The sequence below is a fragment of the Chinchilla lanigera genome, unplaced genomic scaffold (assembly GCF_000276665.1).
Source record: "Chinchilla lanigera isolate Chin_1 unplaced genomic scaffold, ChiLan1.0 scaffold00004, whole genome shotgun sequence".
In the NCBI taxonomy this organism is placed as follows: domain Eukaryota; kingdom Metazoa; phylum Chordata; class Mammalia; order Rodentia; family Chinchillidae; genus Chinchilla; species Chinchilla lanigera.
Genome location: NW_004955405.1, coordinates 35,844,390 through 35,862,025, shown reverse-complemented (window position 1 = coordinate 35,862,025; position 17,636 = coordinate 35,844,390). Strand labels below are relative to the sequence as shown.

General features: G+C 40.1%; 1 protein-coding gene across 1 annotated transcript in view; it reads left to right on the top strand.

The window, feature by feature from the left end:
* Positions 1 to 17,636, top strand: part of Uhrf1bp1l (UHRF1 binding protein 1-like) — a 120,751-nt gene that overhangs the window by 73,528 nt on the left and 29,587 nt on the right. The window contains 3 exon segments of the mRNA XM_013518586.1: positions 1,679 to 1,829; positions 4,661 to 4,914; positions 5,246 to 5,354. Of these exon segments, the coding sequence (XP_013374040.1) occupies positions 1,679 to 1,829; positions 4,661 to 4,914; positions 5,246 to 5,354 (514 nt within the window).

The window sequence follows — 17,636 nt, the reverse complement described above, 5'->3', positions numbered from 1 at the left end:
CACAGTGATCCTCCTGCCTCAGCCTCCTCAGTGCTGGGATTACAGGCATAAGCCACCATGCCTAGCTTCTTTCTACTCTTTTTTAAAAATTTAGGTTCCAAATTTAATTTTTCTGAGACAGGGTCTCACTGTAGTCCAGGCTAGTCTTGAACTCACTATGTAGCCCAAGCTGGCCATCCTGCCTCAGCCTCCCAAGTGCTGGGAGTACAGGTATGCGCCACCACACCTGGCTTACTCTTTCTATTCTTGAGGAATCAATTAGCTTCTTTTCTATTTACTTTTCTAAACTTGTTTTAATCATTTTGAGGCGGGGAGTACCTGTCTTTTTTTCTGTCTTTCATTTTTTTGACCTATAGTTTAGTTTCTTTTAAATATACTTTTTAAAAAAAGTTTGATGCGGGGCTGGGGATTTAGCTCAGCGGCAAAAGCGCCTGCCTGGCAAGTGCAAGGTCGTGAGTTCGGTTCCCGGTACCGGAGAAAAACCAAAAAAAAAAAAAAAAAAAAAAAAGTTTGATGCAAGGAAAAAAATTATTATAATATGGGTCTTTCTATAAAGGAAATTCATTACTATTTTCTTTTAAACCTTTCTGACCTAGTGGAATATTTATAAGAAAGACTTTAAAAATGTATTATGTCCTGCTTTTAGCAAAAACCATTTTACATGGAAAAGTCATATTATTAATCTTTGCCAACTAAAATAGTTTTCCTTGACAATGCAAAGAACAGACTAAGTTTGTCATTACAGGTTGAGTGTCCCTTGTACAAAATTTTTAGCATTAGAACCATTTGGGATCTTTAAAAAATGTTTTGAAAAAGAAATTGAAATATTTGCATATACATGATGAGATGTTTTGGAGGTGGACTAAGATGAAATGTGAACTCTGTTTATGCTTCATACACATTATATGCACATAGCCTGGTGATTTTCTGTAAAACTTTCAATAATTTTGTGTATGAGCTGGGTTTGGTAGTGTACCCCTGTAACTCTGGCAATTGGAAGGCCGAGGCAGGAGGATCGCTATGAATATGTGGCCAGCCTGGTCTATGTGGGAAGTTCAAGGCAAGCTCAAAGTACACAGTGAGAGCCTGTCTCAATAAAACAAAACAAAACCAAAAATAATTTTGTGCATGAAGCAGAGTTTCACAATGCAGAATTTTCCACTTGTGACATCATGTTGTCACTCAAAAAGTGTCAGGTGTCTGATTTTAAAACTGGGGATACTTGCACTGGGCATGGTGGCACATGCCTGTAATCCCAGCACTCGGGAGGCTGAGGCAGGAGGATCCTTGCGAGTTCAAGACCAGCCTGGGCTACAAAGTGAGCTCAAGGCGAGCCTGAACTGCATAGTGGACCCTATCTCAAAAAGACCAAAAAAACCCCAAAAAACTAGGTATACTCAGCCTGTATAATGTAACTACTGGTGCTGTGGGTCATAGGTATATGTCTGGTGTGGTTTTTTTTGTTGTTTGTTTGTTTGTTTTTGTTTTTTTCTGGTACTGGGAATCAAACTCACAACCTTGCACTTGCCAGGCAGGCCCTGTGCTGCTGAGCTAAATCCCCAACCCCTTATATGTCTGGTTTGATAAAATAAGTGTAACTTTCGAAATGAATGATCATTTATTATTTCTTAAATTTAATTACTCGGTGCACTAATATTATTTATATGATCAATAATAGATGTCAGTTGTGGTGTTTAAAATTACTGGCGTTTACGGGGAAATTGATATCCGAGGAGAAGATACAGAAATCTGTCTTCAAGTGAACCAGGTGACGCCAGACCAATTAGGCAATATCAGTCTTCGGCATTACCTTTGTAATCGTCCAGTCGGTAAGGTTTTTTTAAACTACTTTGCACATAAAATACTTTACTATGATTTAAATTTTTCTTGTTTTGTGTATGACTAATCAATAGTCTTGTCTGATGTTGGTTGAAAGAAAATTACATTTCAGAAAAAAAGTCATCGAGCTGTCATATTTTTCTTGGAAATATACACAGAATTCCATATCTCATTCCTAATATGTTGCAGTAAATACAGCCTAGTGTGGTGACAGAACTGTGCCATCACTGCACATTCGGGACACTGCAGGTAAATGTGTCGTTAGTCTGTCAGCCAACATCATAGAGGAAAAATTGGCTTTTTGTCTTTTTTCTGTGTTAGGCCTTGTGGTTTACAGTATATCTCCTAAAAGAAAAATTTAAGGATTTTATATTAAGTGTAAATCCTAAAGCCATGCAGAATAGAGGAAGCTAAGTTTCTGTCTGGAGAAGTTTCATAGTAGACAAAAAAAATTAATTTAAAACAAAATTTCAGAACCTAGACCTTGTTCCATATCCATTCTCAACGCTCCCATTATTTCCAGCTGCATAGTTTTCTGCCTTTATCATGTATAGCTTACTTGATCTGTTACCTGTCACTTTGTTTCATTTTGTATCCAACTGAACAAATTATTTCGGACGCCTTATTTGGGTTGTATAGTCAGTGCTCATACCTTATTTTTCTCACCTGTCTCAGTTGGTTTTTTTTGAAGAAGAAAAGGAGAGGAAGGGAGAAGGGAATGAAGAGAAAGGAAAAATAGTAATTTAGCTTGAACATTTCAGTGAATAAGTGGTATTGACAAGCATGGTGTTTAAGGTGGAGTTTGTATACACTTAGCACTCATAATATTGCAAAGTTGGTTTTAATTTTTTTGTTTGGTTGGGTTTTTCCTATTATCTGTGGGTCTTGGCTTCCCTGAATAGGAAGATGTATTAGTCACCCCGACCTGGAACGCAATACCTGCCACTCATGAAGAAATGAGAGGTGAGGTTTATTTGGCCAGTGGTTTCAGAGAAGGTTGGCCAAAACCTTTGGGGACAAGAATAGAGTCTTCCAGGTCACACCCTTCTTGACCTGTCACGTCCCCCCACCATACACAACTCTAATAGCGCATCACCTACGAACTCATGAGTATTACACCCCTGCTAGCCAAGCATCCACTCACAGCAACCTGTGCTCGGGAGGCATCAACATACACTCCAGAGCTAAACTCTAACGGGAGACTAAACGGAGGCACCGTAGTTCCATGGTGTAAGGGAGAGCGGGGAGGAGAAGGAAGGATTTTTTAATCTGTAAAGTTTTTGTTTTATCTCTACTCCAAGACCGCGTTTTGGAGTGGTACTGGGGACTGCACCCAGAGCCTTCGTTCTGACCTGCATCCATCGTCTGCCCTTTATAAAAGTTTCATTTTGAGAAAGGATCTTGTAAAGTTGTCTAGTCTGGGCTTAAACTTGTAGTTGTCCTGCCTCAGCGTCCCAAATGCTGGGATTACAAGTGTGTGCCCCCTTACCTACCTGCTAATTTCTTTTACTACTACATGAACAAGGTAACTCTTGTTTCTCGTGACATTGGGAATACTACCTACCATTACAGTTGTTTCTTTTACCTTTTTAAATAAAATTAAAATATCTGAGGCTTTAAATATTTAAAGAATATTTCAGAATTATATTTGATATATTTTCTGTATTGTAAATGTTAATGAACAGTACTAACATTAATTAAATGTAGTTTTGTACCCGAATAAAATTTTTAACAATAACTCTGCTCTTGGAGTTGTGTGTAGAGACCTCTGCTAGGTACATAAATATCCATAGCTTTACTTTTTGGCAACCCCTGCCTTGCAAATGTGTGTACATTTGTCCTCAGTATTATTATTCACACCCATGCTGAGGGAAAATACAGAGTCTTTCCATCGTGAATTTAATTAGTGGGGCCTTCTTATGAGGACTTAGGGAATAATTAGCTTTCATACCTCAGAAACAAATGGCTTTTTCTTTCCAAAACACCTGGCTCGTTTTTTCCTCGTGAATTGTATGAATTGTGAACCTGGTCATCCTTTTCTCGTTGTTGCCGGGAAGCTTGCTTTGGTCCACCTTTAGTACTGAAATTTCATGTATTGTGGGTCACTAACCTTACCACCTACCTTCACTTTTTCTTATTTTTTTATTTGTTTACTCATTTTTATCTGATTACACCATGTGCATATTATTTCCTGTTTATTTGGAGGTAGGCAGCATAAAATAAGTAAGCAAAATAGTTACCATGAGTGTCAGTTCAGAAGTAACTTCCTTCAGTAGTTCCACCAGTAGCTTTTTAAAAGTTAGTGCATGAGAACTTGTTGAAATTTAAAATTTTCTTTTTAAACTTGAGTATTTATAGCTCTGTAAGCCATCTCAGTTCTTTTTAGGAACAAAGCCAAGGCATAGATAAATGTGTTATTTTATATATAATCACATATATATTCTTTACAGTAATTTCAGTCTTAATTTGTCCTCTAATAGAAACATTTTACTGAGGTCTTCTCTATTTACCTGTCCATTATTTAAGGGCCCAGTTTAATGAGAGAGGTTCAAACCCTGACCTTGCTTGCTCTTGAGACACAGCTTGCCAGTCACCTGAAGTACCACGACTGCTTGTCACAGTTGTCCATTCTACCACACACGTGTAGTAGGTACTCACTGAGGCACATTTTAGGTATCTGAGGTATGTATCACATCAGTTATAACATGTCTTTTCCTATTACAAGAAATAGAAGATAGAAAAGTCAACACTAATCACAAATAATACTGATACTTTTTGAGTAGCACTGCAGAGTTACGATTTTTATGTTCATTTTCCCTAGGTTCTGATCGGAAATCTGTAACTCATTCCAAATCCCCTCCTGAGATCTCACTGAGGTTTGAAAGTGGACCTAGCGCTCTGATGCACTCATTGCTTGCAGAAAAAAATGGATTTCTACAATGCCATATAGAAAACTTCAGCACCGAGTTTCTTACATCTTCTCTTATGAATATTCAACATTTTTTGGAAGATGAAACTGTTGCAACAGTAATGCCAATGAAGATACAAGTTTCTAACACAAAAATAAATTTGAAAGTACGTTACAGGATAATCTTATATTTTCATATTATGGATGTTCGTACTGCCTTCCTCAGCTTTGATTCGTGTCTAAGACTATGCCTTCTCTGTAACATACTCTGTATTAAAATGAATTTAGCGCTCTTTCTGATGGATGATAGAGATCCTTCTTACAAGGTAGAAACTGTCAGAGTAGCTCAGGTAAATCTTGCTACATCACCTAAAGCGTTTATAGATGTACAGTATTGCTACCTCATTAAGAATATTGACTGAAGTAATGTTGATTTAAAATGATTATTTTAATTTCATCATTTAATAAGAACATGCCAGTGTTATTTCTCTTCCCTAGGATGACAGTCCTCGGAGTAGCGCAATGTCCCTTGAACCAGCTCCTGTGACTGTGCATATTGATCGTCTCGTGGTGGAAAGAAATGATGACGGCTCTTTTCATATCCGAGGTATAGGAAAAGCATTTAAACCCATGTCTTAAATTTGAAGTTAAATGCTGTATGTACTGATTGTTTCCCTTCACTCATTATGTACTCTGTATTTGTGGATCTATGCACTCACAGATGACTGAAGGAGCACACTCTCAGTATACTGTAGTAAAAATCCATGAGCCAGACAGAGTGGTGAGTGCATGTCATTCTAGCTGTTCGGGAGGCTGAGGCAGGAGGATTGCAAGTTTTATGCCAGCCTGGGCAACTTAAGAGTCTTGTCTTAAAAAATAAAAAGGCCTGGGGATGTAGCTCAGTAGTAGAGCGCATGCCTAGCACGTGTGAGACCTTTGATTGAGTCCCCACCACTGTAAAGGAACAAGGAAGGGAAAGAGGGAGGGAGGGAGGGAATAAATCTGTACCTAGACCCTGGAAGTGACTCACTGGCAGTTGATTAATCCCTGCTCTGCGCATGTGTTTTGAAAGACAGTGAGAGAGGCTTTTGTGGCTTCCATGGCCCTTGATCTCACTCCTGTCAGTTGAATGATGCTTTTATTTTCCACTGTTCTTTCACATACACCACGCCCTGTTGTATTCTTTTGTGCGGAACTTGCCTTGCAGTTTTCCATCCCTGTGTTTCTCTTTGCCTTGTTATTTCTCATTAGAATCACTCATCCCCTGTGTGTTTTGTTTGTTTATTTATTTACTTATGCTTTGGTAGAAGGTTTTGAACTCAAGAATCCCGTGGCTGTTCCTGAGCTCTGCCCCATCCTCTTGTGTAAATTTTACCCATCCTTCCCCAGTTATGTCAAGCTTTTTGTTTTCAGTGAAGCCTTCTTTCTAATCTCATGAGTTCTAATACTGATGGTGCTTTTCTGTACATAGTTACTTATAGTGCATTGCTAGATATTTAGTGTTTTAATGTTGGTTCTGCACTCTAGTAAGATTTTAAGATGTCTAACATGAAGTTCTTCTATCTGAGAAGGTAGTGCCGAGTAACATAGAGAACATGAATCAGTAGACCTAAATGTTCTAGGCCTCACTATTTCAGTAGCTTATTGAGGATGAAACATTAGTGACTACATATATTTGCTGATCAAAAACCTCAAGAAATGGCAGAAAATATGTAAAAAGAAGATTAAGGTCATTAGGAGCACTTCAAAAGAAGACTAAGTACCATGAGGAGGTCAGAAATTTGTAGAAGAAAAGTGGGGCGTGGTGGCACATGCTTGTAATCCCAGACTCAGGAGGCCGAGGCAGGAGGATCACAATTTTTAGACCACCCTGGGTTATATAGAAACTTCAGGGCCAGTTTGGGCAGTATTGTAAAACCCTGTCTCAGAAACCAGCCAACCAAATAAATAAAACTAGACAGGAAAAACCAGATTAGTCTGTGGCTATAAACCCATGAAAGAAGACTGTTGCTGAGGAAGGAGCATTGCCGCAAGAATACTTAATTCATCATACTCTCTGGAGTCTGGGCTCAAGGAGTCACGGACAAGTCAGGCCAACAAAGATCACAGTATCAGCCTCATTACTGATAAGGCTCAGCTGGGCAAGATGAGGTAAAGCTGTGAGAAGAAGGGCTTGCTGCCTGCTTTTAGTTTCCCAAACTACAAGTCTCTTCCAGAGAAAGCAGAATAGAAGGCACCCTGTAGTGCATTGCCAGCTGGTGGTCAAGTTATAACCCCCAGGTGAACCGAGTAAGCGTGGTGCTGGGTGTGGGAGGCCCACCTGGGGATTGTTCCCAGCGGCATAAGAGGCAGAACTGGAGAAGAAGAAGTTAGCCTGTTGGGAGCAGAGAAAGGCTGTTGGGAGCTAGTAGAGGCTGTAAGGAGCTGTTGGTTCTGTTGGAGGAGCTCGTCATGCTGGATTTTCTGATGCACTTGGCTGTTTTCATCCTCCAAGGAGCTCGGGTCCCCATTGGCACTGAGAATGGCTTTGGTTCACTTTGGGGGCACTCTGGTCCTCACTCGGAGCATCACTGTTTGGCTACAGAGGAGAAGATGGTGCACTGCCGGTCTCCCAGAGAAGCTTGCTGCATTGGCTTTCCTGACGGGAACTCAGCTGTCTTCACCATTGGAGGAGCTCAGGACCTCACTGTTGCTGAGGATGGCTGTGGTACTTTTCAGGGGAGCTCTGGTTCTTACTTTATGTGTCGCTTCCTGGCGCCAGTGCAGATCCCTCAGCCTGCTAGCGCAGATCCTTCATCCCACTGGCACAGACTTCCTAGATTCCACCACTGACCTTTGGGCCTTCCTAGTGCAGATCCGTGAAACAGGCCTGCATGAGACGTTGTTACGGGCTCTGGGCCTCCAGGTGGACTCCTGGGAGTAATGAGCTCTAGGTCTTTAACTGGACTTATGCAGGACATTATTGCGGGATCCACGCCCTCAGCTGGATTCCTAGTCTATAGTATGTGGACAGATTTCCTGCACTCTCTTGTATATGATTCCCTGGGTAACTGTTATCAATAATCTTATAAAATATGTCTTGTGTTATTGTTCTCCCTTGCAAAATACCCCCAAACCATAACACACCTTTTCTGCACTGAAGGCAGATACCAAGGTGAGAACAGTAAATTACAAATACAGAGCCCCCTTTATTTTCTTTTCTAATCTCGTCAACTAGGGAAGTTATACCTTCTTCCCTAGGCAGAGGTGAGAAATGAGGCCAAGCAAGTGGAGGAGAGCTGTTAGGAACTGTTAGAGCCCAGGGTGGAAACGTCCCGGGTGTCCTCATGCAGTGAATTTACACAGAGTATGGTAGGTTCATGTAATGGAGCATTATTCAGCAGTACACACTGATAGAATGGTGCAGTTTACAGGATGGGTAACTTGGAAAACGTTATGCTAATTGAAAAGCAGTCACAAGTGGACAAGAGAGTTATGACTCTGTTCATGTGAAATGTCCAGGAGAGGCACATTGATAGGAACAGGATGTAAAGCAGTGATGTCCTAGTTCTGAGGGGGCTGAGACTGGGTGGGAATGGGAAGAGACTGATAACGGCTGTGGGGCTTTAGGGGCGGATGGAAATGTTAAGTGCTTGTGGTGGTGGTGGTTGTGCGGTCTGTAGGTGCAGTGAAAACCATTGGGTTATACGCTGGAAATGTGTGAGTATATGCAGTGTGTTTCTTGTTTTAATCAAACTAGTTTTGGGATATTTTAATGTCTAGTTTTAGGATTTTTTAATGTCTAGTTTTAGAACCATGAGAGATGTAGGAAACCAAGCTCACACCTCAAACCACAGCAGGATTTTGTAAAGGCAAAGGCTGCCACTTGTCCTGGACAGGAGATTTTACAGCTTACGCTACTGCTGTTACTGCTTCACAATTCACCTTTACTGTAACTATTGCAACTGACACTGTTTCCACTTTTATACCAGGAACTTGACCTTTCAGCTGCTGTCAGTACTACTGCATCCAGACTGAGAAGGGATTTACTACTTTTCCATCCCTTCTCTCTTTTTTAAATTAAGTTTATTGTTACGTAGTGATCACATTCTTCCCAGGGGATTTGTACCTGTACAAGATAAATCTTGATTGTTTTTTTTTTCCATCCCCTTACAGTCCTCCAACCCTTCTTCCCTTCCTTCTTTATAAGACCTTTGTTTCCATGTTTTCCTTCCTTCTTCGTGTTTTTCTTTTCCCCCCTTTTTTCCTTACCCCTACCTAGTTTACCTTTCCATTTGAACAATTTCTTCCTGTTTCCAAATATCTATTATACATTTTGGTCCTTATTTACACTTTGTTTCGCACACCAGAGAAATAATGTAGTATGTACATGTGTGTCTCATTCATTTCATTTGGGAGTATGGTCTCAAGGTGCATCCATTTAGCTTTAAATGTCTCAAGTTTATCCTTCTTTATGGCTCACTAGTACTCTGTTGTATAAAAAAATCATATCTTCTTTATCCATTCACTGCTTGATGGGCATTTGGGCTGTTTTCAAGATTTGCCTATTACAAACGGTGCTGCTATAAAATTGGGTGTGCATGTATCACCATGATATGATGCTTTTAATTCTTTCAGGATGATACCAAGAAGGGGAATACCTGGGTCAAATGAAACTTCTAGTTTTAGTTTTCTGAGGACTCTCTATACTCATTTCCACAGTGGTTGCATCAATCTGTACGCCCACAAACAGTAGAGAAGGGTCCCTTTTTCTGCACAGCCCCACCAGCATTTGTTACTGGTTGATTCTTTGATAATAGTCATTCTTTCTGGTGTGATATGGAATCTCAGCATTGTTTGCATCCCTGAAATGACCAATGATGTTGAACATTTTTTCATATATTTTGTGTTTCTACATCTTCATCTGAGAAGTGTGTATTACTGATGCCCACTTTTGGATTGGGTCTTTAAGACTGGAGGGTCTGATTTTTGGGGGTTCTTTATATATTTTAGATATTAGTCCTTTGAGGAATAGCTGGCAAATTCTTTTTCCCACACTGTGGGCTTTTTAGTAAGATAAGATCCCAGTTGTTGATTTGTTGTGACAGTTCCTGTGCAATCAGAGTTTTTTGTTCATAAAGTCTTTGCCTACACCAGTATCTCCAAGAGTTCTATGTATTCTCTCTTCCAGCAGATTTAGTGTTTCTGTTTTAGTATTTAGATCTTGGATCCATTTAGATTTTAGTTTAGTGCAAAGTACAACAAAAACCTCAGTTATGCAGTGGAAGTATGTTATATTCTTCAGGGTATTGATACTGTACATTATCCAAGATCATTTATTTTAGAGTACTTTTCCATTCATACTGGACAAAAGAATAAGTTTTAAACATGAAGATGTCAATTTTGTTTTATGTAGGAATTGCGTATTTTATTTATGTGTTCCTTAACAGCAGTGTTGTGAAGCAGATTATGATGATGTTATTTTTTGTTTGGTGTAGAAATTTAATTGGATAGGGATCCAGTGTATGTAGTGAAACACATAGCCTAGTGTATCACACAAATATAGCTGATGGATTAGTGCACTGTAAATATAGCTCAAGCTAATTTGTTAAGTTGTAGTAAATAACAGTAATTCTACTTGCTTCTAGAATTTAGAATTTTGGGAATGATTTGAATGGTCTTTCTCAAACTGTTAAGAAATTTCAAGCCACACCACTCCCGCTCCCTGAAAGTAAATTTTATTTAGGAAGCAGGCACATTCAGAACGATCTCATTAGCACCTGCTGCACATTAGCTCTAGGTGTTTGTTGGTGGTGATAATGGCAGCTTACCTAGTACTTCTCGCTCCTTCTCCTTTTGACTTCGTGTATTCTACGCCCTGCTTGCAGCTGCTCTGGGTGGGATTAAATAAAGCCCATCACTTAGAAATAGGTCCTTTTATTCTTTTTTTCCTCTGCTTATCACAGTTCTTCACATTTCCTTGGGAAAGTCTTAAGAAACTAGTTTTTCAGTAAAGACTTTAAGGATAAACTTCAAACAATATTTTAGAAAATAACAAAGGTACACTCCAATTTCTTTCTTGCTTCAGTGAAATACAACTCATTAGGTACCTGAATAATTTAGGAGAAAAAAAGAAATACATGTACACATGTCCATACAGACTCTCCGTTAGTTACCTTTCACAGCAGTCCACTGGCTCTGAGCAGCTCTTCCATTCAGTGTACTGAGGCTCTGGCTTGCTGCCTCAGGAGCTGTGGCCTTTATGATTTTGACCTTTAATCAAAAGCATTTTGAGGGAAAGGGGCATTGTATATTTATATCAACATGTATTTGTGTATATTACATATTTAAAGATTGCTGATAAACAGCTTTTTCCTTTAGCAACACACCCTTAAAATCATTACTGTTTGCTTCCAAACTTGAAATATTATTGTTTTAATCACTAATTCAAAAAATGGTATAAAACGTATTAACTCAGAAGAGTATCTGTGTGTTCTGGAAAGACAGCTGAATAGAAATCTTCCTCTCCAATAAACAGGGAATTCTTAAAGTCTCTTGTGAAACATTACCGGGCATCTACCATGGTACTGATGGTAAGAATGCTGACATTAACTCTTGGAGAGAAAAGGTGTTCCTGACGCTCCGTTGAATGGAACAGCAGGGTACAAAACAGTCTGTGTTACATCCCAGTGTTTTACTTAAAAATGCATTTATGCATGGGGATATTAAGAGATCATGTAGAACGATGTTGAATTTTAATCTGTCTCTTTCTGAGTGAGATGCTGAGCACATTTTTCTTTTTTTTTAAAGTGCTTTTTAACTTGTGCTATCAAAACATTTCTAAATGTAGGAAATTAAGAACTGGTGATACAACTACGTGAGGTGATGGATAGTTAATCAGGTTGGTTGTGGTAATCATTTCACTATATTGTGTATATATATCTCAAAACATGTTGTACACTGTGAATATGTAGGATTTTGTCAATTATACTCAATTTTTAAAAAGTATCTTTAAAAAAAAGACTTTCCATTCCACTGCACACTTAGCCTTTGTCCATTGTGACTCCAGACAGTGGATGAGCTTTGGGCTCTGTCTTTTGTTCTCTATGTCTAGTCTCATGACAGTGCAGCACTTTATGTAGCCTTATGGTGTCTCTTAGAACACCTGGTAGCATGAGTCCTCTAATTTGTTCTTTAATATTGCCACCATTTTATAAGTTGTTAGTATTTCTGTGTAAATCTTAGAATACGCTTACTAATTTCCACCAAAAAAAAATACAGCTTAGAATTTGGTTGGGATAACCTTTTTTAAAAGTATTAATATTTAAATAATGCTTTTTGGTTTATAAAGTTCTTTTACATTAAATTTTAACCCACTGAATTTTTATCATAACTGTTTGTGATAGGGAAACATTTCCACCATTTTCTTTCCGCAAATGAAGAAGTTAAGTTTAGATAGGTTGAGTGACTTGTTCAAGGTGAAACAGCTGGAAAGTGAGCGGCAGAGCCTAACTTAGGGTAGAAGGTGTGTGCTGCTATCAAGGTTCTGTATGTTTTATCCGTGGGGGGCATGGGTTTATCAAAGTTTATAATGGTAGAAACAGTCGTTCCCCTAAAATCTTGAAAGAAATTAAAGCAAATAAAAAGAAATTCATCTTTCTAGTAATAAACTCTGGTCACACCGGTCCTTTATTTGCTGTTTCTTCTTAGGTCTTTCCAGCCCTTCTCAGATCTTACTTTTTTTAGCTCTTACTTTCTTCTTGCCTTTCCTTTCCCATTTCTTCTCTTAACTCCTCCTTTCTCTCTCCTACCTCCTCCTTCCTGCTTCTTTCTTTTTCAAGTTGCCTCTGGCTGGATGTGATGGCTGTGTTGGTTTGGGGCTTATTGTGCAAGGTGAGACAGTATAATACAGGACACATAGCTTATATGATTATTCATAATAGTCACCCAAAGAGTGGTATACAAAAGAGCGCAGGAAATCTGTCCACACACTAAGACCAAGGAAACTAGCCGAGGGCCTGGATCCCACGGAAATGTCCTGCATGAGTCTAGCTGAATACCCAGAGCTCATAACAGTGCCTCCCATGCATCCAACTGGAGGCCCAGAGCCCATGACAGCATCTCATGTAGGCCTGTTTCACGGATCTGCGCTGGAAAGGCCCAAAGCTGGGTGGAATCTAGGAAGTCTGTGCCAGCGGGATGAAGGATCTGTGCTAGCAGGCTGAGGGATCTTCACTGGAGCCAGGAAGCAATGCTCAAAAGAACCAGAGCTCCCCCGAAAGGTCCCACAGCCATCCTAAGCAACAGTGAGGTCCCGAGCTCCTCCAATGATCAAGATGGCAGAGTTCCCATCAGGGAAGCCAACATAGCAAGCTTCTCCGGGAGACCAGCAGTGCACCATCTTCCCCTCTGGAGCCAGGAAGGGATGCTTTAAGTGAGGACCAGAGCTCCCCCAAAGTGAACCAAAGCCAATGAGGTCCCAGGCTCCTCGGAGGATGAAAACAGCCAAGTTCATCAGGAAAGCCAGCATGACGAGCTCCTCCAACAGAACCAACAACTCCTTACAGCTTTTACCAGCTCCAACAGCCTTCTCTGCTCCCAACAGCTTTCTTCTTCTCCAGGTCTGCCTCTTATGCTGCTGTCAGCAATCCCCAGGTGGGCCTCCCACACCCAGCACCGTGCTTACTCAGTTCAGCTGGGGGTTATAAGTTGATCACCAGTTATCAATCCACTACAGTGGCACAGTCCTATAATCCCAGCACTCGGGGAGGCTGAGGCAGGAAGATTGCCACGACTTTGAAGCCAGCCTGATCTACATAGCAGGACCAAGGCCAATCTGAACTGCCAAGTAAGATCCTGTCTCAAAAAAAAAAAAAGGAAAGCCGTCGGCTTTGAATGTGCCCTCTCTCGTTACCTCTTCCTCTTTGTCTTCCCACAAGAAGGAAAAACCTTCCCTTTTCCTCTTCCCACTTCCCTCCTCTCACTCTCTCCACGTCCCATTTCTCCTGTCTTCTGCATCATTTCTTGTTTTCTCTTCTCACTTCTTCCCTCCTCCTTCACATTCTCTCACTTCCCCTTTTCCCCACCTGTCAGTGGTTGAAATAAAATGAGTTTTAGAATTGTTTAGCTAGTGGATTTTTTTATTACTATTCTAAGGGCCTTTGGTTCTCTGTCATCCTTGTTATAGCCCGTGTAACCAGTTTTTATCTTTATTTCATATCAGCATTCCATGTCAGATTTCATTTAAAAGAAGAATTTTGCACTTTTAAAAGTTTGAAAGCAAAACACATCATAAATAATCAATCAGTAGTATTGCAGGGGCATTATCAGTTTTTTGAGGTTGACGGGAGAAAAACCTTGGCTTTCCCACGGTGTAGTGCCAGGGGTTCTCTTGCAGTCATCGCTAAGCTGAATGGTGCACTAGGATGGCGTACATCTCACACCGAGACACAGGCAACTGCGTACTTATTTTCTGTCCGTATGACTTCGTCTTTTCTGGATACTTCATATAAACAGTTCCTGTAGTTTTTTCTTTTTCTAGTTTTTTTTTTGGTTTTTTTCCGGTACCAGGAATCGAACTCACGACCTTGCATTTGCCAGGCAGGCACTGTGCCACTGAGCTAAATCCCCAGCCCCTTCTTTTTCTAGTTATACATTATCCTAACCCCCTACTTGTTGTATGACAACATTATAGTTTCTGAGTTTAGCCCACTATAGTAAAATAAATCAAGAGCGGTCCAAAACTCAACTTGATGGCATTTATCCGTGTAGACAGAACTATTCCATTTTTATATACATAATGGAAGTGAAATTGATGTAGCTGTCATCGAGGGTAAATTGACCATATGAACAAAAGTTTTGTAGGTGTTTTTATTTGACTTCGCTTTTCTCCTCTGGATATTGTTTTTTTTTTCTTTTCTTTTTTACAGTCAGGGTCCCCTTGGCAGCACAGGCTTGCCTTGAGCTCACCCTGTAGCTCAGGCTGCACTTGGACTTGTGGTGATCCTCCTAGTTCAGCTTCCTGAGTGCTGGGATTATAGACGTGTGCCACCATGGCTGGGCATCTTTTTAAGGGGGAGTATTAAACAGATTTTGTCTATTCAGTATAATTTAATTTAGCAAACTGTTCCTTGGTCATTTCATGTCATTTTGAAAGACCTGGCTATGACCCTGTCTGAAACAGGAAATGATTTCTGCCCTTGGGTTGTGATGACTGGTCCATAGTTGCCTATGACTGAAGCACTGGGTCTTTTTTGTAAATTTATGAGGTTACGGAGAGGGGAAGGGTCACAGGCTGGAAAAGCTCCTTTGTCTGGGATCACTGGTGACACTTTTGCCGTCATATGACTGAACCAACACAGAGGAGAATGAAAAGTGGACCTGCCAAGTGGAGAGAGTGAGGTTCCTCAAATGGTGCCCCTAAGGGCACCACGTGGACCTCAGTGTCCAGCCGTGCCTGAAGCCAGCTCATCACTTGTACTCCTGTTGCAAAACAAATACATTTTTTTAAAAGCAAGGTTAAGTTTCTATTTACTTGTACTCTGAAGTGTTCTATGTGACTTAAAAATAATTTTTTTTTATGACAGCATTTTGGAGCTAGAATTCACACGCTATAACATACCATTCACCCATTTAACATATGTAGTTCACTGGTTTTTAGTGTACTCACAGATGGTGCAGCCATTGTAACAGTCAGTTTTAGAGCATTTCATCACTCTCAAAAACCCCTGTACCAGAACTCTCAATCCATTTTTCCCGATTGCATTAGTAAGCTTTCCTATTACTACATATAATACTTCACGCTCACCTTAAAAGGAGGAAGGGTTTAATTTAGCTCATGTTGCAAGGGGTTCAGTTCATGGTCTACAGTCTTCAAGGCGAGAAGCGTGGTGGAACAAAGGCTTTCAATTGAGGATGTACAGCAGGGGAGCAACACCAGAGATGAACAGGTGAGGGACCATGTATAGTACTCAAGACCATACCTTCACATCTCCGTGCTGCCCAGACACACCCCAGAGTGTGCTCTACTAAACTGATAGGCATTTCTTAATCCAATGGAATTGACATGTCAAGATTAACAGTGACACTGATACTCAGGCAACCACTAATTTACTTTCTGTCTGTATGACTTGGTTTATTCTGGACACTGTGTAAGTGGGACTGTACAATATATGGTCTTTTGTGACTGGTTTCTTTGGTTTAATGTAATATTTTCAAGGTTCACCTAAGTTATTGCATGTATCAGTGCTTCAGTCTTTTGAATGGCCAAACAATGTTCCATTGTATAAACATACCACATTTTGTTCATGCATTCACCACTTGATTGACATTTGGGTGTTTTCTTCTTTTTTGGCTGTTCCAGATAATATAGCTACAAGAATTCATGCACAAATTTTTACACAGACATATATTTTCATTCCTCTGGGGCTATATATGTATCTGGGAATGGTATTGCTGGGTCATGTGATAATTCTATTTGACCATTTGAGGAACTGTCAGACTTTTAACAAAGTAGCTGTGCCATTTTACTTATTTACCATGAGGGTTCCAACTTTTCACATCCTTGCCAACACTTGTTATTATCTGCCCTTTTGATTATACCCATGCTACTGCATATGAAATGATATATCATGGTGACTTTATGTTTCCCTGATGGCTGGTGATGTAAGTGTATTTTCATGTGTTTATCAGCTGTTTGTGTATCTTCTCTCAAGAGCTGTCCACATCTTTTGTCTATTTTGAGTTGTTCATTTTTTATTGAGCTGTAAGTGTTGTATATACAATTCTCTTACCAAATATATGGCTTGCAAATGTTTTCTCTGGTTCTGTGAGCTGTCTTTCTACTTTTAAAAAATTATTTCTAGTGCTGGAGATTGAACCCAGCATTTCATGAATAGTAGGCAGCTTTCCGTCTCTGAGCCACATCCACATCTCCACTTTTGGATAGTGTCTTTTGAAGCACACAGAGTTTTAGTTTTAATGAGTCCAGTTTGTTTTGTTTGTTTGTTTCAGTCCTAGTGTTTGAATCTGCAGCCTTTCCACTGAGCTGCATTCCCAGCCCATTTTTAATTTACATTTTTTAAGAGAGGGTCTTGCTAAATTGCCAAAGAGGGACTCAAGCTTGCACGCTCCCCTAAGTGCTGAGACTACAGGCATGTGCTCCCCTGCCTACCTCTTCTGTTGCTTTATTTTTGGGTTGGAACTATTGCTAAACCTGAGCTCATGAAGATTTATCCTTAGGGGTTTTATTGTTGTTTTGAGAAAAGGTCTCTCTATGCAGTTCAGGCTGGCCTTGAACCCACTATGGCGATCTTCCTGCCCCAGTCTTGCAAGTGCTGGAATTACAGGCTATAGGCATGTGCCACCACGCCCAGCACTCTGTTTTCAGTGTTACTTTGCTGTTCAGAGTTCTTTGCAATTCCATGTGAATTTGAGAACCAGCTTGGTAATTTCTGCAGAGCAGCAGCCCTGACTGCAGAAGTGGTTAAACTGAAGCCTTAGACCCTCGGGGGAGTGTTGCCATCAGCGTGGAGTCTTCCAGTCCGTGGGCGCAGGGCGCGGTCTTTCCCTTCTATGTAGATCATCATGAACGTCTTTCAGTGATGTTGTTTTTGCAGTAAAAATTCTGCACTTTTATTAAATTTATGCCTGAGTTGTTTTTGTGGGAAGTGAGGGGAAAGAGGACAGTACTAGAAATCAAACCCAGGGGCTTGTGCCTATCTTTTAAAATGAAATTATTTCTCAGAGTTTGTTTGAAGTTTCTTCCCTACAAAAGTAAATAAGTAGAATTTATTTCTGTATATTAATTTCTGTGTCCAGCAACCCTGAACTCATCCATTAGTTCTGGTAGTTTTTTTTTTTTTTTTTTTTTTTTTGTTGATTCTTTGCTCTTCTTTTCTGTATAGAAGGT